Genomic DNA, 24353 nt, shown 5'->3' with positions numbered 1-24353 from the left:
ATATAATATAATATAATATAATATAATATAATATAATATAATATAATATAATATAATATAATATAATATACTATAATATAATATAATATAATATAATATAATATAATATAATATAATATATGATATGATATGATATAATATATTTAGGGTTAGGGTTAGGGATATATTTGATCTAACAATTAAGACATATGACAATTAACTGCACATTATATATTGATATATTATAATATAATGTTACATTTTTTATATAATAAATAATACTTTCCGACACACAAAACAAAGAGAAAATTCAAAATATAAAAATAAAAACAACCTAAAGTCTCTTCTCATTGTCCCACGTTTTTAAACATTAATGAATATAACTCATTCCCTCACAAAATTATGAGATGGATCATGGATTTCGTCGTGCTGTATGTATTCGGAGAATTGGCAGCAGTTCTGTTTTGATATGATGTTTGAAGACCCAGTGTAAACTCCATCGGTCTGACCGTGAGCCACAGGCCTGACGCCCACAGCGCAGACCAAATGTGACACGTCCAGCAAACACTGCCAAACAATAAACAGCATGAAACTAATGTGATTCCGAATGCCACGTTTGTCCCTTACAGCTCAACTGATCCATGAAAATGCTTTTTGTCACGGCACAAAGAAGATTTGACAGTATTGATAGAGCACTTTATCAAGATAATCATAATCCAGTTCCAGTTTTGAAAGGCGATCCACAATGCCCCTTGTAGCATTTGAGCAGCGTTGGATAACAAACTGTCTTGTGATACTGCATGACAATTTTTGACTTAATTTTGGGACAAAACATTTCCAGGTGACCGCAGTTCCTCGCAGCGCAGGTGTGTGACCAGAAAACATGATCGTTTCAACATCAAAGGGAAGCTTTCAGACACCAAACGCTTCAGACAAAACACGGTGACCTCAGAGTCATTGGCACAAAAAACACATCTTTAAACCGAGAATTGACCAATAAAAGGAATCGTTTAAATGTCTGACCTCTCATCGGGTTTAATAACGTTTGGTGTTTTGGTTCAGTTTGGTTAGTTTGGCAGGTGTTCCTCTCTGCGCAGATGTTTTAGCCTCTTATCTGCCACCTGCGTGACTGCATTCCTTACTGGATACAGACATGTCTGTTGAGCAAACCGCTTTTCAAAGGCACCTCAGATCCGTGGATTTTGCCGTAGGCGAGCAGCACTGTCTAATTCTGTACTTGCTAATGTAATGTGATGAACATTTGTTGGTGTAGAACACGCTTTTTATCACATCATAGCCAACTGTCAGCGGTTACGGTGGCGTCAGACGGTCACGTTGCATTTAGGGTTTGTTCGTCTTTTATCAAACTGTGGGTTGAATCAACCCAGCATTCGTAGTGTCTTCAGAGGTCATTTTTACAATTTTACTGCAATAAAGCAGGTTTAGTGTAGTAAGTACACTTCAGTAATTATTTAGATACATTTTCTGCATATTTTATATAGTACAATACTAATATCAATGAACTACAAGTAAAGCACTAAGTTTAAGTATATTTTGGATCATACTTCACATAGTAAGTATACCGATATCAATTAACTACAAGTACACTTAAGTAAAGCTCTATTATATTTCTGCATACTTCATATTGTAAGGATACGCATACCAATGAACTACAAGTACATGTAAGTAAAGCTCAAGTATATTTTTAGCATACTTTTATATAGTAAGTTTACCAATTTAAATGAACTACAAGTAAAGTACAGCTTAGGAAAGCTCATGTATATTTTTAAGCATACTTTATATGGCAAGCATACTAATATCAATAAACTACTAGTAAAGTACACTTCAGTAATGCTCTATAACATTTTTGAGCGTACTTTGTAAAGTAAGAATACTCTTATCGTTGAACTACAATTAAAGTACACTTAAGTAAGTCTCAAATGTATTTTTAGCATACTTTATATAGTAAGTTTACCAATATCAATGAACTACAAGTAAAGTTCACTTTAGGAGAGCGCAAGTTTATTTTTGAGCATACCTGATACAGTAAGTATACGCACATTTGTAACTCATTTGGCAGACGGTATACTAATATCAATGAACACCAAGTCTACTTGTAAGTGTACTATTTCAATGTAACTTTGGACAAAATTGTCCTACTTTCTAGTCTATAAAAGTATGTTTTAAACACTCCTTTAAGTAAACAGTACTAAATATTAACAGTTTACAATTAGGTTTTTAGTGTGTAGTGCAACTATACAACAAGTCTATAAGCATGCTATACTAGTTTACTAATTTAATACTTGTAGCACATTTTTTTCTGAAAGTACACTTTGAAGTAAAGTTCTAGTTTATTATACTTGTATGTTTTATTTAATTGAATTCAGTGTCAAGTGTAAGTCAGTGTAAATGTCGAATACATTTAAATGTAATTTAAAGTATACATAAAGTATACATTTAGCTGAAAATAAATACTTATAACACAATTGATCACACTTATTTTGTAAATGAACCTTCGTTGTGACATATTTACTTTATATTGATTTGTGTGTCGTAAATGTCTTTAGGTAATGGTTTATTTGCAGAGATAATGTAAATAAACTAAATGGGGTTAAATGGACCTCTATTGTAAAACCGTTGTGTGACATAAGAAAGCCATTAAAAGGGTTTACGTGAAGTTAGCTGTTCAATCCTTCGGAGGGTATCCGTCTCTCTATGAGTATTAATCTTAGATTACTTTACACAATGAAACCTCTGTAGAGCTCGGTGTCAGAATGGAGACTGATCAAAAAAGTGCAGTTTAAATTCCTTTCATGTCTCAAAGCAATCCGGAAGACATATCTGTTCCACAGTAAATTCTGCGGCACGTTCAATTGAATGAGTACAGAAATATTCTTATTAAAAAATTGTACCACAATTCACAGGAGTTATTATACTCTGTAAAACCTTCTGAAACGTATCTAAGAGCATTTAAAGACATGAATGGTGACATTTATAGCTGCTTGTGCATATACACCCTCCTCAATGGGTCTAAAATGTTCTCAAAGTCCCCCAAACTGACTTGTACAAAGCACTATGGTACAGTGATGCTATCAGATGGAACAACCGCAGTACTTTAATCTCAACCACGGTCCCACGTCCTGAACATTACAGCACTTTTTTTGTACGTGAAATGACAAGATGATTTCAGTGATAAAGGTCTTTGGTCTCTTTAAAGAAGCTTGTTTATCCTGCAGTTAAAATTAACATAATAGTCACATAATAGTAACATAATTAACATGCGTGTCATCGCTGACCGGAGGCTGTTTGCTTATTTAAGGTCTTTAAATATTGTTCACACGTCTCCTCTAGTATGTTTGACATTTTAAAGTGCTGAGCGTGTAGCTCACAGCCAAGGTAGAACTACAAACGCTCAGTAATTATGCAACACGTGCGCCTTCAGTACAGAAACGTTAGGAGATAATTAATACCTTAAAATTACACTCACATACTCTCCACTACACCCATATTATTACATCGACCCAATTAAATATTTAAATTTTGTGTGAATATGACGAAACGTCTCGCTAAAATGCACCCGTGTGCAGTAAGTATGTGCTGTCAGGAGGACTCAAAGACAGTGGCTTGAAATAGTAGCTGGCACACTAACTTTTAATGCATTACGTAGGCTATACTGTGTGCAGCATGCTGTTACCAAGTATGCAGTACACAGCACTTTTATGGCACACAAATGCAATGCAGCCATTCATTTTAAATGTGGCGAATGAACTAGAACTACAAAAATGGCTCTTTCTTGACTTATTTAAATAGACTAAGACTACATTAACAGTAAGTTTTAAGTACAAATTGGCTTTACAATTCATTTCAAATCTCTATTTAAATTGTTATGCACATTATAATATTGAATAACCCATCTGAAAGTATGATTTAAAGGATGATTACTTATATTGAGTTAATATTATGTATACTGTAATACTGCTTTTAATCGTATTTATCTCAGTATTTAGAAAAATGGCAATATTACTTTATTTTGCAACATTTATTTACTGATATTCATTTCTGTTTAAAATGAGCAATGCCTCATGTGACCCATGCAAAGCTGTTTGGCAACTAAATTGTGAAAAGCACTATATAAATGAAACATTGTACATTACTGGTATCAAACGTTTTTATAAAAATGTAATTTTTATAAACAAAATTTTGTAAATTAAAATCACCAACTTGATTTGATTTGGACTCAAAAATCAATGCAGCAAAACAAAAAACTTTTAGTCTATTGTGTATAGCACAATATAATGTGATATGGTCTGTGATCGCCACTGATTTATCTATTGAAATATAGGGCTGTCAAATGATTAATTGAGATGAAAGTTTGTGTTTACACAATATGTCTGTGCACTGTGCATATTTATTTTGTATAAACATAAACAAAAACATACACATACTTACATGAATATTTACAATATATTGAGATGTGTTTCTATTACCAAATAATTTATATAATATACAAACGTTTATAAATGTTTTTATTTTATATGCATGTATGTGTATGTGTTAATAAATACTAAATGAATACAGTACACAGTCATAGCTATTATGTAAACACAAATTTATATTCTGGATTAGATTAATCGTGATCAATCGCTTGACAGCCCTAATAAAAACCCACTATAGTTTAAATTTAAATCCCAGTACAAATAAAATTTGTGCAAAATGTGGTACACTGTACAGTACTGATAGACGGTGTGTTTAAAAACTAAGCTTTGCTATTGAACGTATGAAAATGCAAGATGAAAATGTGTTACTGAAAAAATATGAGTTTTCTTCTCTATCCGATATGAAATGATCCTCCCTGTCAAGAGGGCATCGCTTAATCCTGATTTACTTGTGTTCACAACACAACATCTTTAAAACACAAGTAAGAGGTTTTAATTCCAATGTTACATGGAGGCAGACGGGAGCCTTTTCAATGTATAATTACATCTTAATCTTCGGTTCTATAGTGGAATGATGAAACGCGTCTGTCAAATCACAAATGCAAACAACATGAAAAAGAGATTCTGAGATCTCTCTGTTTGTCAATCAGTCTCCAATGAAAACAGTTATTTTCTTTTCATTAGATAAATTAGACTGAATGCCTCATTCCGGGAAGTTCCGGGTGATTATGTATCTCCAAAGAAAACCATCATTTTCTCCGCCGCTCGTCTCTCTTCCACCGTCTTTAAGTGATGACAGTATTATCTGTAGTGAGGAACTGAATTTAAATTTACACTCTCAAAGGTCTAAAAAGTCAAAAAAACTCCAAGAAACTAATCTCTGAAAACCAAGACACCTTAAAGTAGTCAAGATGTCATCTGTCCCACGGTTAATAAATTGTGTTATAAGTGCCAAGCAAATGCACACCGATCTTATAACTTCACATTCCACTGAAAATAACTATCTGAGTCTATAAATAAAGAAAATTCTGCCATCTTTTGTCTTCGGAGCAAAAACGCTGAAATATTCAGAATGAAGGTGAATTACACCTGGCGCTGTCAATCTCTCATGAATGGCAATGGCCATGACTCTCGTACAAGGCATTTTAGAAGTATATATTATAAAGTCACCCGATATTTCGCTGTGTGAGACACAAGACTGAAATTGAAGTCATTAGGTCAAAGATGTGAGTACGAATGCATCCTGACTGTGAATAATGACTCAAATTTCAACTCTTCCTCTCAAAGATAGTCACGTGATAGACTTCAAGAGTCCTTAAAGATGCTCTTGGTTTTAAGCCTTGACAGGCCCCGGTCCCCTTCTTTTTCATTATAGAGGAGCTTTGTAAACAGTTGGCTTGTCGACTTAAAGAAAAAAGAAAGTAATGTAAGTAAATAATGGCAGAAGGTTTTAAGGCAACATTTATCTTTTGTCCTTCATTTTTTTAAGTTGTAAAAATAATTTTAATTTACCTGATCTATACATCACAATTTTATACTTTCACACAGGAAAATAAACACGGCACATTTCTTTTAGTAAAAAAATCTCCATAGATCGTTTAATACAACATACCATATTTTCAACAATTCAACATCAATAAAATTGTGTTAATTAAAAAAACGAAAAGAAAATGCATATTACCTTTATTGCACAGAACAATTTAAACATTTTCCATAGTAGATTTTTTTCGCCTTTTTAGATCTTTTTTTTCCAGTATAAAAGAATATTATGGACCACATTAATGCACATATCATCCTGGGCTGAATGTTGGAAAGGGCAAAGGTCAGATCTTTTTTTTTGACATAATGGTATAGAAACAGCAGGTAGAGAACAGAGGCAGAGGATCGGAGAGATTCAGGAGCATGTGTGGATGTGTTACAGAATATCTCTAAAGGTGGAGCAGTAAGGGTTAAACCATCTGTGCAGTTCTCAATCCGCAGCTTCAGTCAACGGTACAAACCGCTTAATGCGGTGAAACCGATCTAAAAAAATCAAGTGCACAAATACAGCTCGGTGTCCCAAAGATATCACCTGCTTCTTATGGGTCAGATTAGCTGCATTGAAATACAGCAGGGTGAATTCACTAAACAGTTGCCGCGTTTTGCATGCGACATTTCACTAACATTTCAACCTGAGTCTTACACCAACCACCTGCAAACCAGTTCAAACCAATGTTGTTCAATGCATATTTCTGTAAGCTTTATAAATAAAATTTTATTTATTTAAAATTTTGTTTTTTTAAAGCATTTGGAAAGGATTTCTTACTCAATCATGTACTCGCTTTAAGTTGTTCCAAATCGGTATACATTTCTTTGTTCTGATGAATACAGAGAAAGATATTTGGAAGAATGATTATAACCAAACAGTTCTTGGACCCCATTGACTCCCATGTTAGGAAAAATAACTACTTTTTTTCAACTATGGTAGTCAATGGGGTCCAAGAACTTTTTGGTTACAAGAATTTGTCCAAACATATTTCTCTGTGTTCATCACAATTGGAACAACTAGAGTAACCAATGACCGAATTTCAATTTTTGGGTGAACTATTCCTTTAAATAGCGTACTGGCCACATGCAAACTGTAGTTACTACAAGAGTCACTTTTGTTGCTGAATTCAAATAAATTGTTTTTTTTCAGAAGTGACAACCACAATCACTTTGAATAGCTTTTATGCCAATTTATGACATGCAGAAATCGAAAAACAGGTCTCATTAAATCCAGTTCAGGACTTTTGGAGACACAGTTTTTTTCTGGAACTTGAATATTCAAATAGAATAAAATGCAAAAAATAATCATAAAGCTGGTCATGTTTTTCCCAAACAAAGCCAATGTCACGTTTTCTGGATCGGTCATGTCATAGTCCACATATTCACATCCAAAAATGAGTAGTGGCAACCACATTTATTTAACAACATTTTTTTTTAATGAATAAGTGCAAACACACAAAATATTATTTAAAGGGATTTACCTCCATATTTAAATGCAGTTGTCACTCCCACAAACATCAATGTGGATGCAATGCACTTTTTGTTGCATTTTTCTAGTACAGAATCTAACATTTTTTGCTTGTTTCAAACATGAATATGAGAATGTTAAGATAATTATACTACAAAACAAGAGAAAATGCTTAATATGATTTTTTTGCAGTGTGCAGCCATCTGGAACCTGTACGAAAGTGTCCACATGTCTAAGTATGCCAGACAAAGCGATATTCTGTATGTGCATATAAAAACTGCTGGAAATGACTGCAACTCATTCTTAGTGAATTCACCCTGAGTGTGCCAGCTTTCATCTGTCATCATAAATCAGCACCATTTGCCTCCTTAGAAGTACTAGAGAACTTTGAAATGATGCGATAATGAGAACGAGTTTCTTTGGGCACCAACGAGGAGATCTGAGACCACGAGACGGGTCTGAGACCATAAGACAAGCATAAGACCCAAACGACAGATCTGAGACCACGAGACAAGTGTAAGACCCATCGGACAGATCTAAAAACAGCGAGACAGATCTAAGCACCACAGACAGGTGTGAGATCCAGCAGCGGCGGCCACTGGGGGTCATTGAGGGCTGTCAAGCACATTAACACTCTCCTCTTTTCATGAAATGATTGAGTCTGTCAGAAACTCGCACTCTCGAGCCCAGCTACACATCTTCAGCATTCGTTTTGGGGCTTTCAAAGGTTTAACAGAAGAATTGATGGGTTCTTTAAGAACCTGGCGATGCATTGTAGGGGTCAAACGTGACCAGGCAGAAGGCTCGTTGTGGGTCGTTCCCAACAAAACACAAATTTTTTATTCACGCTGTTTTCGCTTCCTTTGTCATTAATCCAACATTAAACAACCTGTGCTTGTTCATCCAGGTGTCACTACAGATGCTTCGTTGCTCCTCTAATGCATTTTCTTGATTTAGCCAACAAATACATCTACAACACGGATGCCAAAGCAAAATAAAAACCAGAGTACAGATACAAAAGAAAGAAACGAAGAAAGCTTTTCTAGAATTATATGGCTGGAATGGCATTCAACAGATCAAACATATCTATTATTTTTCACAGAATAAGACGTATTTGGGCAACTGTTAGTTTTGTTAATGTGCATTTCACCCCTGATTCTTCTTCTCTGTCAAAACTATTCTTTTTAGTAAAAACGAATGGGTTAAACAAATAACAAACAAACGAAAAGGATGCAGGCAGCAGGGAGAAGGATGCTCTGCCTTTGCATTCTGGAGGTCGACACAAAACATTTTGTTTCATATTTTTGCCCATATAGAAATCCACAGGAACAGTGTTTTAAAACATATCCTTTTGAGGAGATATTGGTCCCGTAGGCTGAATTAAAGCGGCCATCGCACGCGAGGAGAATTTTCCTCCCCGCTCACGTTTACCGCCGAACAAAAAGAGCAACCCGTGTGCCTTACATCCGTCTTTAAAGTTAAAAGAGGGTAAAACACGTCTCCTCTTTGGGGAGGTCGTTCAGGCAGGGAATCTCGTTTTTGTCTTCATGAGTCTGTCGTTAAAAGGGTCTTTTGAGCTCCCGGGCTCGGTTATATCATTTTCATGTTAAATTTCCGAGGGGCGTCGGCACCGCTGCTGCTCATCCCAGCGTCCGACTTGCGCGGCACGTACTCGATCTCAATGTTGTGTTTGCTGTTCCCTTTGCCTCTGCTCCACAGAAAAAGCAAAACTAGGCAGAACAGAACCACGCCCAGGAAGGAGATGAAACCCATGGTGGTGGCGATGATTAGCGTCTTTATATCAAACGGAAACGGGACCATCGCTTTCGTTCCATTGGCTCCGTTTTCGTTAGGTTGGTTGGAGATGAATGCCAAGGTTTTGTTAGGTTGACTAGGCCAGTCCGGGGAGTAACTATGAACGTTGAGGTGGGCCAAAGCAGTGTCGTTTCCACCCGCATTGCTAGCGATGCACACGTATGTGCCGTTGTCTTGAATCTGAGCGTAGCGCACTTCCAGCGTCCCGTCTGGGAAAACCGTCAGCCGTCCTATCGTTTTGGTGGTGATGAACTGTTTCTGTGGGGACAGCCACATAATGACGGGCGTCGGGTCTCCGTCCGCCTGGCACACGAAGTGGACGGTGGTGCCCTCGTCGATGAACTTTTTCTGCTGCTTGCGGTCTCGAATCCTCGACTTGCGACAAGTAAAATAATTGGGTTGAAGGACATCAGGGAAGTCTTTAAACTCTTTACCCTGAACGAACTCCGGCGAGGCGCAGGTGGGCTGCTGACGGTTGAAATTGAGCCTCCACCGGCGTCGGAAAACCCAGAGGAGACGACAATCGCAAGCCAGCAGGTTATCATGCAACGCGAGGGTCTCCAGGTTGCCCACCGAATGGAATACCGACTCCTCCAGGGTGGTCAGGGAGTTGCTGGACACGTTGAGGATTTTGAGGTAGTTGAGGCCTCTGAAGGAGTAGGGCTCTATCATCAGCAGCCGACCACCCACCAGGTGGAACTCCTGCAACCGGAGAAGGTCATGAAGCCGGTTCCCTTCAATAATCTGGATGGGATTGTAGGACATGTTGAGGAACCGAAGATACACCAGATGCCGCAAAGCCAAGTACGGAATCGTCGTCAGGTTGGCGTTGGTGATCGTCAGGGACGTAAGGTTCAATCCGTACAAGCAGTTGGTGGTCATGGTGTCCAGGTAGGGCCAGTTGGCGATCTCCAACACCTTGAGGCGGTACAGCCGTTTGAAACTGTAGTCTCTGATGCTGTTGATGTTGAGGTTACGTAAACGCAACGTGACCAAGCTGTGGAGGTGCGTAAACGCCTCCGTCGGACAGAGGTCAGGTTGCACTTTTCTAGAGTGAGCTGCTCGAGGCTACTGAGGCCGTGAAATGCCCGATGGGATATGAAGACCAGATCATTATCTCCCACCTCCAGAGAACGCAGGTTATACAGGTCCTGGAACATGTAGTCCAAGAGAATGACGATTTTATTTTCACTGATATCCAGATTTGTTAGGTTACTGATCCCTGTGAACACTCCCAGCTGAATGAGCTTTAGTTTATTACTGCGAAGTCCCAGAGCCCGCAGGCCGTAGAGGTTGTTAAAAGCGCCTGGCTCGATGGACGAGATGGTGTTTTCGTTGAGCTCCAACACTTCCAGGTTCGGGAAGGCAGAAAACTCGTCCGGGTTGATGGTTTTGATCCGATTCTTGCTTAGGTCCAGGTGTCTGGTTTCCAGCGGGATCCCCTCTGGAACGGATATCAGCTTCTTGCGGTGGCACATGACGGCGCGCTCCTGAGCGTTGCACTCACAGCGTGACGGACAGCCTGTGGCGGAGCCGGACAGCACCGTGCCCAGCATCAAGATCAGAATGGGCTGCCAGCATGCCACCAGGAAGCTGTGCCCACTCACTTCCCCTGCTACCATCCTACCGGTTACCTGCGCAGAGAGAGAGAGAAACAAGAGTGGTTATTTATAAAAAATATGTTCAGAGCAACCAAATCAATAAACTATTATACCTCACAGTATTGACTAAACAATTTAATGCATAATTTTCTTTTGTGAGTGGAATGTGGCTCTAAAACACGAGCGAATTGGGTATTTACTCAACATTGTTCATTGAGCACAGGGGTGAAAGAGTGTTTTACAAAGACATTTTCTACATCGCAGAGATAATATTCCATTTCCAAAGTGTTCATTGCATGCATTATTACATTAAAGGCTCATAAAACTAATGCAGTATCCCAAGGATCATTGGATTATTTGTAACTCTGAGAAGACGCCATTGGCGCGCGTTTGCGTAACGGTGCGAAACGGCACTTTTGCATTCTATCTCTTCTGCTTTGAACCCCTTCGAGTTCAACTTCAAAGGCTTTTAACGCGCTCGAGCGCCGAGTATAGGGACTTGGACTCCATTGCAAGGGTTACATCACCATCATAAGTTATTCATGAATCGTCTTAAACCTAACATGCACTAAAACAGCTGAGCAGTGAGGTAAAAGGCTCTGCCTGCGTCTCGACCAGCTTTCCCACTCTCAGATCCTGCGAGAGTTCACACATCCGGGCGTATAAACCATCTGAAATCACAGCATTGATTCATACGTGTGACAATTTGCTCTGCATCACATCAGGGAGATTAAAAATAAGGGACCCATTAAAGCTACACCTGACACTCTTGTTCTTTGCTTTGTTTTTATTTCATCTAAAGAAGTGCAAATAAAGACATGCTGACCATGAAAATGTGGACACAGATGGGCTAATGTTTCCTGATTCAGCATTAAACGATGTTTCTAAAAATCAGCGTTCACTTCAACATGTAGTCTCAAAGGTTTGGTTGGGTTGATTCTCTCTTGTGGACGAACAAGACAAATCTCACCAAACGAACACCTTGCCAGAACAATAACATAATTGCATTTAATCATCATTTTAATGTGAACTAAAAAGCTTGTTTGCCTTATTGTTTAGATGGCGCCTGAAGTATTAATGTTGCGTACACACGGTCTGGCCAATGGAATATGCATACGCAATTTTTCATATGCGCACACACTATGTACACTTTTGAGTGCACTGCTAAAAATGTATTTCTTAGCCTTTTCATCTACCTTTCTAGTCTCTTAATTTGTTAAAATTCTTCAATGAATTTTTTAGTTTTAATCTATTTAATTTACCTCAATGCAAAATAATATTTGATAAAATTATAAAAATGAAGTGAGTTTATTCTTTAAAGAAGAGAAAATATATAATGTAAATTTGTAAGTTTTATATAATGTATTTGATATTATAGAAAATACAAAATAATCCTAGTTGGTAAAGAAAAATCAACTTAAATTATGTCCGATCTCATTTTAATTCAAAATTATTTTCCCGTTGGCATTTAAGCATAAAATCATATAATTTTATGTGTTTTTCAGAACAAGTTTTTTGTAAGAATATAAAAAAATATGTTCTGGAAAAACATAAAAAAAAACCTAGTTTCAATTGAATTTAAATTGTAAAACACAATATATGGGCCTAAGCATCAAAATATGATCAACGTTTCTCATGACTATGTCAGATGAATGTTTTTACATAGCTATATGCAATGCATTCTGGGATTGTCGTCTTCACAATAAGTATGTGCTATGCTGCCTTACGATTAGGCTCAAAAACATATCCGCTACCCTTTGAAACAGTTTCCAGAACCACACCTATGTCACCTTAAAATGCTGTCTAGCAACCATCTACAGTTAGTTTAGTAAGAGTTTAAATCTCAAAGGGATCTCAGATTTACACTTCATTTAAGGTGTCGTCACGTTATTCACCTCGGACCAGATGTGATTCCGAGTACGGTTTCATAACCACCTACACAACACAGAAATCCTTTTATTGAGAACATCAATGCCTGTTCATTTCCTGTTGTCGTATCACAACCCCGTCGCATGGTCATAAAAAAGACGTACAACCTGCATTAAGAATCCTGATGCTAGCGATGATTACTTTTGCCCTCCACAACTCTGGTAAATATCGCACCTACCGATGTTGATCTCGGCGCACCCCACAAACTAAAGTCTTTTCAGTTCAGAGACCTTGGAGAACCTTTGTAATCCTTAAAACGGCTCTTTAGAGACTCGCAAATTTTGCAGCCATGACCATTAAAAAGAATCATTGTTGTGTAGGACGCCACCCACACGCACAAACACCCTGTTATATACGTATGCGAGACGAGTCTGTGTGTGTGTTATAGAAGCTCAAAAGATCTTATTAGCAAATTCCCAAGTGCAAATTAAAATCTTGTTTTATTAATTTGCATCTCTGATCAACAGTATAGCACAAAATACTGTGTCATTCTAAGGAAATGTGTGAAAGACGAACATCACAAACGTTTCAGACAGAGCTGTCATTTGTGTAAAAAGTGTAATTGACTTAATTACATGACATGCCGATTAATCAAATTAATGACATATTTCAACAGAAATGTGGGAGAAATGCACAAGAAGGCAATTCAAGGCATTGCAAAAAAGAAGATATTTTGAAGAATGTTGCTAACTGAACAACGGCCATACCCATTCAATTCTATATGTCTGCCGTCGCATCATCCATGTGGATGCAGGAAATTGGTGGTGGTTGAGGATATTCCCACCTTCCATGTAAAGCGCTTTGAGTGCACAGAAACAAATTATTCTTATTTATTATTATTCTATCATATAGACACAAAACCAATGTACGTCAATGCGAACCACCGTTGTTCGGTCACCAACATTTTTCAAAATATCTTCTGTGTTTTGCAAAGGAAAGAAAGTCAAACAGGTTTGAAATGACAGGACGGCGAGTAAACAATGACAAGATTTTCATTTATTGACAAACTATCACTTTAAGATCACCCTTCTGAACATGATGATCAGGGTTAAATTGTTACGATAACATACTTCCATATTTATATTATTTTGCCTCATTTAAGGAATTGTTAATTTTCAAGATACATTTTCATGATAATTTACCTCACCACTGTTGTCATCCAAGATGTATAACATTTTCCAGGAATATTCTCCATATAGTGGACTTCAATGGACTCCAAACGGTTGAAGGTCAAAATGACAGTTTCAGTGCAGCTTCAAAGGCCTTTAAACGATACCAGACGTTGAATAAGGGTCTTATCTAGCAAATTGATCTGTCATTTTCTAAAAATAATAAAAATGCTCTGCGAAGCGCGACCTCAAGCGTAACCTTTTCAACATACTTACGTATTACGTGAAGTCATGATCGCGCTTTGTAGAATAGAGCAAGGCGAGCATTTGTGTTTATAAAACATACACATATTTTTGTTTCGCTAGATAAGACCTTTATTCATCGTATGGTATCGTTTAAAAATGCATTGAAACTGTAATTTTACCTTCAACCGTTGGGAGTCTATTGAAGTCCCCTATCTGGAGAATAATCCTGGAATGTTTTCATCATAATCATTATTTTAACCTTAATTTCTTTTCGACTAAAGAAAAAACTACAAAAACATATTGGATGACAACAGGGGTGAGTAAATTATCATGAAAATGTATGATGAACGTGTACAATTCCTTTAAGAAATGTTGTATTGGCAGTATATAATTAATTGTGCTAATTTATCATTTACTTCTTTAGCGTGCTAAACTATCAGCCCTACATTTATTTATCTATCAGGCACACACTTTCATCCAAAGGTGAAAATTTTGCCATGCAACACCATGCGCCAGATGCTACACCAATGCAGATGAAGCCAATTTGAATGGCTACTTTGTAATTTGTTGATTTGTAATGAATAATCAGCAGTCGTCCCACTGTGAGGCCAGCTGTTCATCGGGATCAATGATGAAGTCGTTGTAGAGACAGAATCTGGCTGAGAACGCTCGGCATGTGGCAACGGAGCGGCGTGAACCGATAATGCCGCTGAGGGACGCTCCGGTTTATGCTCGAAGCAATAAAGTGACCGGCAGCCTGTGCTTCCATACCTCAAAACATATGGAAATGTTGAATGCTGAAAATAACCCAGCACTTTTTAGAGTATAGTAAACTATATTCATGGTGCTTGCAAGCCTGTGGTCATGGGTTCAAATCCCTGAATGTACTGTGGACACATAAAAACAATGTAACGTGTATAAAGTTTCCCACATGGCATGCTACATGTTAAAAAAACGTTGTTAATGCGTTTTGACAGAGAGGTAGTTACATATCATCTCCATGATCACATTTCAACTTATTGCATCATTGCGCTACACTTGAATCTACAACAGTCTGTTGTGAATTACAGCCCTCTGTACCGCACTAGGACATTGTTTCTCAGTGGTAACAATCTCTTCTAAAGACTGAAGATAAATACCTGAGCAACGGAATCCTCCACACATCTGTTAGCATTAGAGGTACAGCATGCTAAGAGTGAGTTAATCTAGTTCACAATCAGCCTGCTTGATAATCTTGTACACAAACACACACACACACACACCAGCTCCCTTCACCTCAGCTGAGCTTCTTAGGTCACTCTGGTACAGCACACCTCACAGGACAAGCGTAGTTAAACGCACACTTACACATGAACTGCACAACTGATCCGTAATCAATCTGATTAATGATAGTAACGCAGATCTGTTTGGACGTTGCAGCGGTTGCGACGTCGAGTCATTCCAGTGACACAAACCTCTCCGATCCTTCCACCAATACATCGGATTTATTTACCAGTTCAGTGACTTCCTGTTCTCCCAGTTCAAGTTCTCTTGAGGTTAACGTTAATCTAATCGTGTGAGGTCATCAGTCGAGTGGGTATTAAATACAACCTTAAAAAACGAATTTAATTAATGCAACATAAGAAAATATTTATTTAATAATACAATAGTACAAATAACATTTAATTTCAATTGATTACATTTATTATTTTATAATAACGTAAATGGTCCTGCTTTTTTGTCTTTTCAGTCCAGACCAGTTCATGTTATTTGAATTGTGTGAGGTCATTAGTCGAATGCATATTAAATGGAAAACTAGTGTAAAAATGAATTAAATGAATGCAAGAAATAAATAAAAACTAAATAATTTGAAATGCAATAATTAAAATAATAATATAGTTTTATTAAATGTATCATTTTTTGCTTTACAATGTGCTTTGAAATGAAAATGTCGTCTTTCTATATGTTTGATGTTCTACTGTAGCAACATCTGAGCAATGCAATTTTCCTCCAAGTTTTTCAAGTCCCCCCTGTAACCTTGTGCTCAAGTCTTTGAAGGTAGAGACAACCACCAAACAAGCTGCATTTATATAAGAGACAATAAATATGTGAACAAGACTGTAATGTTGTAATAGTCTCTCACACTCATTCAAACTCTCTCTCACATGATCTCCGGCTGAACCTGCTCATTTATTCGGTGCACTTGGTGCTGAATCAGCGAACTGTGACCATGCGTTCCCTATTAGAGACCTTCTCTTCTGCTCCTCATTATTATCTCCTCTCTTCCTCTCCCAGTTAAAACTGTATCTATAGAGGATCTCTGCCGAGAGAAGACAAACTGAGCATCAGTTGCACGACTCTAAAAACATCTCCTCCCAAAAATCCTGCTTCAGCTCGCAGCCCTAACAGCTCCTCAGAGCACGAACGACTCCCATTTTCTCTCTCCTCCCCTCACGCTCTGATTTTCTCTCTTTGAGGGCATCGAGACTGATGCTGAAGAACAAAAAACACCAACAAAAGCCTAGAAGGAGAGCTAGAACCGGGAATATGGAGGTCAACAGTCGGGTGGGGATTTCTCTGCACTGATCCAACATTTTCTGACCAAACATTTGCCTTGTCAATAACTCAGTATGGGTCAACATGATGAGATGATAATATATACAATACAAATACTGGCAATGAGATGAATGGACTGACGCCGCAGGAACAATAAATGCGGAAGCCATCTGCTTAAAAGATCAACTTAAGTGACATTTCTAAATCTAGAAAAATTCCCATTATTTGTGTGATGATGTTGACATATCATGGTTATGACAGAAAGTATAAATAATAGTAGTTATAGTAGAGCTTTGTGACTTTCTGGAAGAGAGCCTTTGATACTTGAGGCTGGCTTTGATAATGCCTGATTTAAAAGGGCTTTCATAAATATTGAAAGGCGATTACAAAAGGAGAAACATCGCTTATTTATAAGTTTCCACACTTCGCAGATGTTTAGAAATCTTAAAAAGTACGCCTCTTTTGTCAGGTAGGAATAAAAACTCCCTTTATAAGATGAAATATAAAAAATACAGAAACATAAATATAGATGAAAAAACATGAATATTTAGTTATGTTCTGAGGATGGGGGTAGAAATGGAACATGAAAAGTTTGATGAAACAAGGAACACACATTACACAGGACATGCTTTGTACCATGTCATTCCAAATCTTTATGAATTTCTTTCTTTTGCAAAACACAAAAGAATATATTTGGTAACCAAACAAGTTTGACCCCCACTGTATTGGCATAAAACAGACATTTCTCAAAATATCCTCTTTTGAGTTCCACAGAGTTACATACAAGGTTTTAAACAACATTAGGGTGAATAAATCATGACGGAATTCAGATTTTTGGGTGAACTATTCCATTAAAGGAGCAGTGTGTGAACTTTAGCGGCATCTAAAGGTGAGGTTACCAATTGCAACCAACGCTCACTCCCCCCTCCCTTTCGAAGCACTACGGTGGCTGACACAGGACAAAGATGTCGTCACGTTTTCGTTTACAATACGTGCCCTACTGAGCATTTTGTTCGTTTAGGGCAACAGTAAAAACAACACGGCAAATTCCATGCAAGCAGACCTGCCATGTAGATAGAAACAGTTCATTCGAAGCTAATAAAACATAACGCTAGGGCTGGGCGATATATTGTGCAATTGTTATGCTCAGTTCTGCAATTAATTACGGTTAAATGCCGCAACATCTGATAGCTAGAGGGCGCTCTCGTGCAGAAACTCCGAATGTGGAACACAGAAGAAGAACTTTTTACACACACGGCTCCAGGAAACGACAATGGTATTCTATCGCTGTTCTTCAAACCTTTTCTGGTATTTTCATGATAATAACGTATATTATAATGGTGATGTTTGACGAGTGTTACTTTTTCAAATGCACGTTATAAACGACTCAATCTCATAGTGATTTTAGATCGAGCAGTACTTCCTACTGATCAAAGAGCCGTAGTTCACGGAAGAGCTGTGCATAAAACACAGAATCAATTTCAGAATCGTTATAGACATGATCGAGACATATATCGCCAAACCCTACATAACATTTCATTATGTAAGGTCTTTATACACATCTGAAGACATACTAATGTATATTAAATTGCATTTCTGATAATAGATCGTCCTAAAAAGGCAATACATTGACAGCACACTGAAATCGATTTCAGTCAAATATGTTTTATGATCACCTCCATCTGTCTCCCATAAAGACCACCTGTTTGTAAAAACACATTCTCCTATTATTATTTTTATTTAAATACGTTTCTCTGCTCTCTCTTGCTTATTTCCTTCACTGAATAACTCAAAAGAGAAATACTTCAGAGAACAGTGAATGAGTCATGAGACAGACTGCACTTACAAAAACACACACACAAAGAAAAACACAACCTCAGAATGTGAGTGTGGGATGGTTTCCTGTGCAAATTATACAACACGATTCATCACTCTGTGTCTTATAAGGTTAGAACAGCTCAGTGTGTGTGTGTGTGTGTGTGTGTGTGTGTAACATCCACAAACACCCTGTAAACATGGTCTGACAGGTACATGATTACATAAACTAATAAACCACTCGAGTTCTGGCTTTATTAGTCTTCATGGCACTGCAGAGTAACCGAACAAAACAACCGTAACTGACCACATCACGACCCGACAGGCCTACCCCCACGTGGGCATTAAAAAGACAAAAAATGTTTTACACAACACCCACCAGTTTGCACACACCATGTAAAGACGAATCTTCAGACCACCATGCCCACCAAAACCCATTAAAAACCGCCGTCTTAAATTAAAACATGCAAGTCATGAGGACGGGCTGAACGCACGTCTAGCTGTTACCACACATTCATCAACACCGAGCCGTGGTGCTCATGCTGACTTTAAGAGTTTAAACACGGCTCCTGTTCTGTCAGAATCACATCGGTGGTGCATTCACTAGGGATGACCCCACTGGACACGCAGTGCTCATAAATCTCCCATGATGCATCAGACTGACAGCTTTCATCCGGAGCTCTAATGTCTCTGTAAGATTTTGACAGATGCAAGGGAAACAATCAATTACTATACCCAGCATGCGTTTCTGAATCCCAGCCCCAGGCCTCTCTCAGGCGCATGCAGGGTGATTACCAGTTCAAAAACGCAATGTTGCTCTCGCGTCGAGTTGATCGGTCGTAATTTGCCGATTCTGCAGCTATTGGCTCGGTAAACCACTCTCTTTATGAATCTAATAACACACTTTCTCTGGCGTATTGAAACAATTTGGCAAAAAGTTGGAGAACATGGTTTTCACAAAGGCTACGTGCTTAGCACTGTTAAGGCCCGTAAGGGTAAGACTGAGGAAATTTAAAGAGATAGCTCACTTATAAATGAATATTCAGGTTGAATTTACATTTAAGAGTTTAACAGACATTCTGCAAAAATCTCCATTCTTACCATTTCACATCAGAAAAGTGAGAAATATTTAAATTTTTGTAATATATTGATTATAGATTTGCTATTCTATTCTATGCAGGGCTGTGAGACATTGAAGAATAATGTGATAGGACATAGGATAATGCCTTAAGTCTGTTAAATCAATTTAATATATCAATTATATAAATTTATTTCAAAATCAATTTATATCAAATTATTATTAAAAAGTATAAAACCAATATACATTTATTCTAATTATTGATCATCTATCACACATCAGGCCACTTGAAAATTACAACTGTGCAATCCTAATTCTATTCTATTTTATTCTACTTTTTATAGTTATATAAAATTATACACAAATAGATTTATATTTATATAAATAATAAAATAAACTTACATAAAAATCTATTTATATCAAAATATATTAAAACATTTAAAATATAAAACCAAAAGACAATCTTTCACATTTTTGATCATCTTCCACACATAAGGCAACTTGAAACTTTAATAAACATAATTGTTTATAATTTTATTTAGTTATTGCAAACCATTACAAAACGCATATTTATGATATTTCTATAACTTCGATACATTGTGCAACACTAATTCTGTTCTGTTCTCTAAGACCTTATTTTTTCCTGTACATCTGAAAAAATATTTATACACATATTTATACTCAAAACATTAACATTAACCAATCAAAATCCATTCAAATTTTAAGGGCTCACGCAAAGAACTAAACATGTTATCATACACAACACAGGTGTCTAATATAGTTATTGTTACATTTTCTTTATATGCATGCCAGACAGAGAGATACTGATTTAGTTTAGTATTATTTTCATTTAAATATACTTTTTCTTTATAACTGTGTGTGATTTGTTGTCAGAGTCATTCTCAAGAGTCACTTCCCACTGTTTGGTCTGAGTCACTCTCTGCTCTAAATCAGATAAAATAATCATACCTGCATCACTAACACAGGGATAGACGCAGACACTGACAATAAAAGTGCTGAATGACGCGCTCGGATCTGACACGTCTGCCTAGATAAAGCACTCTTTCATCAGATCGGGAAAAGCTTTTCTTTCCGCTGTCAGTTCGAGCGTTTTAAAGACAGAACACATTAATGTCTTGATGCCCATCATCAGTATCGATCATCATTGATTAACACCGCACAACCTTGCTGGAAAATCCACCTTAAACCCGCTTAAGGCTTCAGATAGCTTTACATAGTTTTATATTTCATTTAATTTCTTTTCTTAACATTAAATTTTTTTCACTTAGCGAACATTTTTATCCGACATTTTTTGCGCTATAAACAATAATTGTACATTACAAGGCCATAGATATATTCTCTGTAGTAAAATGATTTGTAATGAGTTAAACTTAAAATATTAACGTAACGCAATAATATTTTGCATTACAATGATGAGCATACATTCTAAACAATTCTATTTACAATATGCTCAGCCACCGATTCGGTACGGTACATAATACGGGTTTAAGATAACATTATTACAATATTTGGGGAAAAAAAAGAAAATTGAAATAACAGATTTATTTGTCAAAACATTTTTGTTTATAACTGATGTATCCGTTAAAGCACTATATATAATATTATTTTGGCCTTGATCTATGATATTAATCTATTTTTTTAATGTCCTGCCACAAAACATTGTTATACCTCTGATAAATTTAAACAATTGGAGAGAGGGCTAGTTATCACTCCATGGCCATAAAATATAATACTGGAGAACAATATTGTTTACAAAAAAGATCATAAAATTATTAATTATACTTATACTACAATGTACCCAAAACCATCCTGACCACCTTGAAAGACTTCTTTTTTCTGTAGAGGACGTGCAACACCCACTTTTGCAAGACTTTTCCCTGAGAGCTGGACCTAATTTTGCTCTTCAGAGACTGGATTCCCTCCTCTCTCTCCCCATTACTCTCCTCTCCAATTCATCAGAGACTCCGAGTAGTTGAAACTGAACTGTGCATTCAGCCTTAATATGGAACGACTCTGGATATCAAAACCATCCATCAATAAGCACCGAAGTAAAAGTTTCCATCTGACTTCCTGTCTGTGCTGTTAGCTCTTCCTGTATCAACCTTATCTAAAGAGAGAAAGAAAGGGAACACAAGCCTTTCTTCTCCCTCTTTAACAGAGGCTTCCAGGGATCGCACACACACTTAGCTCAGTTTTCACCAACGGTTTTCTGTCTCTGTTGGTCAGACTCACCAACCGCGTTCTGTCTCCAGGCGTCTGGCGAACAGCGCACACTCATCCTCTCCTGAAACACACACTCTCGGCTGAGCTCACATGACCTCCTCCGCCTCTACAGCGTCTACTTTTCTCGACATAAAACAAACCCTTGCTTGCTTCTATTTCGGTTCTGATTCAGAGAGTGGGGGTCATCAACACAAATCAATTCATAGATCACACAACGATCCACGAAACACACTCTTACATACTCTTTCGGTGCGAGTCAACAGTACACAATCTCAGAACGCAATAGACCCGAGATAGCACAACTATTTCTTTAAGGTGTCTGCTAAAGATCTGGAATACATCGGATTAATATATCAGGTTTAAATCAATTCTCCAATATAAACACCTAACAGACATCTTCTAAATGTCCTTAAGACGTCGGACAGAAAACGTCTCGGAGACGTTTTACAGATGACCAAACAGTAAAAAACTGTCTTGTAGATGTAAAAACAAACAACAATATAGATCATGTGTGGCTAATTCTATACGATCTCATTAATTTGTCTTATGTGTCTGACGGTCATTTTTAGGGGCGGAGCTTCATTATTGCTTTTTATTTATTAATCCTATACGTTCTTGTACAATTCATACAAATTTTCTACCTTGTAAAACAGTTTCACTCTTAAAAATTAAGGTGCAACAAAAGGTTCTTCACGAGTGTACGAATTTCCATGAGATAAAAAACACTTACATTGTCAGTAAAGGAAATTATAGCAAATTATGACCCATTTAGGCACAGTTATGAAGCACGCTTATCTCAATCTAAACTTCCAGAAGCACTACTTCGCCAAAAAGGGTCTGTTCTCTTGCGTGTAGATGATCTGGAGCAACTGCTGGTGCTATCGGCATATTTACTGCACACGGTAAATCCAGAAGGACTGCTGATGAATAAACAAATCCAATTAAAGAAAGCGTTAGTCTGGGAATGCTTACCTCAGCCTCTTTAACACACATCCACACACACCTTAATCTGAGCTTTAAGCAGGCTGACATTGAGCATCGCTGTGCGGCCGTCCTGTGCAATTTATTACATCTCTGAAGTACAGCTCACAAATGTCAATCACCCCAATAACACACACACACCGGCAACACACAATCACACGCTCACACAAATGCATACACACGTTCACACAGACACAAACCTGATGGATGTTGCCATCTCATTCAGCAAGCAAAACCAGCTACTGAGATTCTATCGATCCACTGGCCTGAGACGAATACCGATCAAACTCACGCACTGTTCTGAGAGCGGCTACAATCTCTCAAGGAGAGAAACGGGAAAAACACATACACACCGACACAAGTGTTGACCGTCAAAACACAAGAACCACTCATTATTGTAATGGAAGCACCAACAAAGACTATATATATGCTCTCCTAGCAGAAGAAGCCCCACCTTCCAGTACAATTTAAGCTCCGCCCACAGCTCCACAACTACTTGACATTTGCAAGTTATTCACTAAAGACTTCCATTATTAAGAACCTTTACAGAACAGGACGAGTTTAACATCACCCTGCATTACTTATTAGCACCATTGCCTTGTCACGGGTAGGTATTTTCAGAGTCGTCACGATCACATTCAGTATCCACGTGTCAGGGACGTCTAGACATAATGTCTTTATTAAATGGAACACGATGGTGCCGCATTAACAATCTGCTGAAGAATATGACTTCGTAATCCAAGAGAATGAGACGAGAAGGAGAGAAGGAGAGTTAACCAAAACAGTACAGACAAATCCTGATGTTAAAATAATTAAATTTGGATATTCTGCGGCTGACTGTTCTCTAAACACACAGCAATTTAAATTTCAGGCAACTAAAGCAAAGCTAATGGGTAAAATAATAGTTATTCAGCAAGGCTTTTATCCCGGGCAAAAAGCATTTCATTTAAAGATTAGCGGTAAGCTGCTCCATTTTTCGCTCTCACTCTGACAATGAGACTGTAAATGATTTTACTTCAAAGACTCGGTTTGAGTGTTTGCTATGAGAGCTGAGTGGGTGTGGCTTTACAAGCCCCTCCCTTTGAAACATCCCTCGTCTGCTATAATGGCAATTATTATTGTAATATTACAACTTTTCATAATTGCTGTGCAGTCAGAGAATAGAGATCATTCAAGAAATTAAATGTACATACAAAATTGTGTGTAGATATGATTTTAAACATTTACATTTACATTCATTTTTGTATACATTGTTTCTATTCCATTCCTTTATCCTTTTTCTGTTTGCATCTAGCCTTTTCTATCTTTTTTAGGTAACTAGTTTCTATCCGATCTTTTCGTATAGTAAATAAATAAATACTATACGAAGAAAAAGAATATACATATTTGCATTATATTGCAATTCTATTCTATTTACACACTCTAGCTTTATACTCTTGATAATTTATAAAAAAAATTGTAATGAAGCAGTAGTTCACCGCATGTCATACTTTGTATGGTTATTTATGAGACAAACAAAACCTGAAATTGAAATTTACACGAATGTAGGATCATGAATAATGAAGGATTCCTAAATGGAGGGGTTTTTAA

General features: G+C 37.3%; 1 protein-coding gene across 1 annotated transcript in view; it reads right to left on the bottom strand.

Moving 5' to 3' along the window:
• Positions 1-6007: 6007 nt before the first annotated feature.
• lingo1a (leucine rich repeat and Ig domain containing 1a) overlaps positions 6008-24353 on the bottom strand; it is a 63527-nt gene continuing 45181 nt past the window's right edge. The window contains 2 exon segments of the mRNA XM_056739666.1: positions 6008-10256; positions 10259-10859. Of these exon segments, the coding sequence (XP_056595644.1) occupies positions 9001-10256; positions 10259-10847 (1845 nt within the window). The 5' untranslated portion in view covers positions 10848-10859 and the 3' untranslated portion in view covers positions 6008-9000.

The sequence above is a fragment of the Triplophysa dalaica genome, chromosome 24 (genome assembly GCF_015846415.1).
Source record: "Triplophysa dalaica isolate WHDGS20190420 chromosome 24, ASM1584641v1, whole genome shotgun sequence".
NCBI lineage: Eukaryota > Metazoa > Chordata > Actinopteri > Cypriniformes > Nemacheilidae > Triplophysa > Triplophysa dalaica.
Note: the sequence above shows the minus strand (reverse complement) of the source record. Positions and strands in the feature narration are given on the sequence as shown.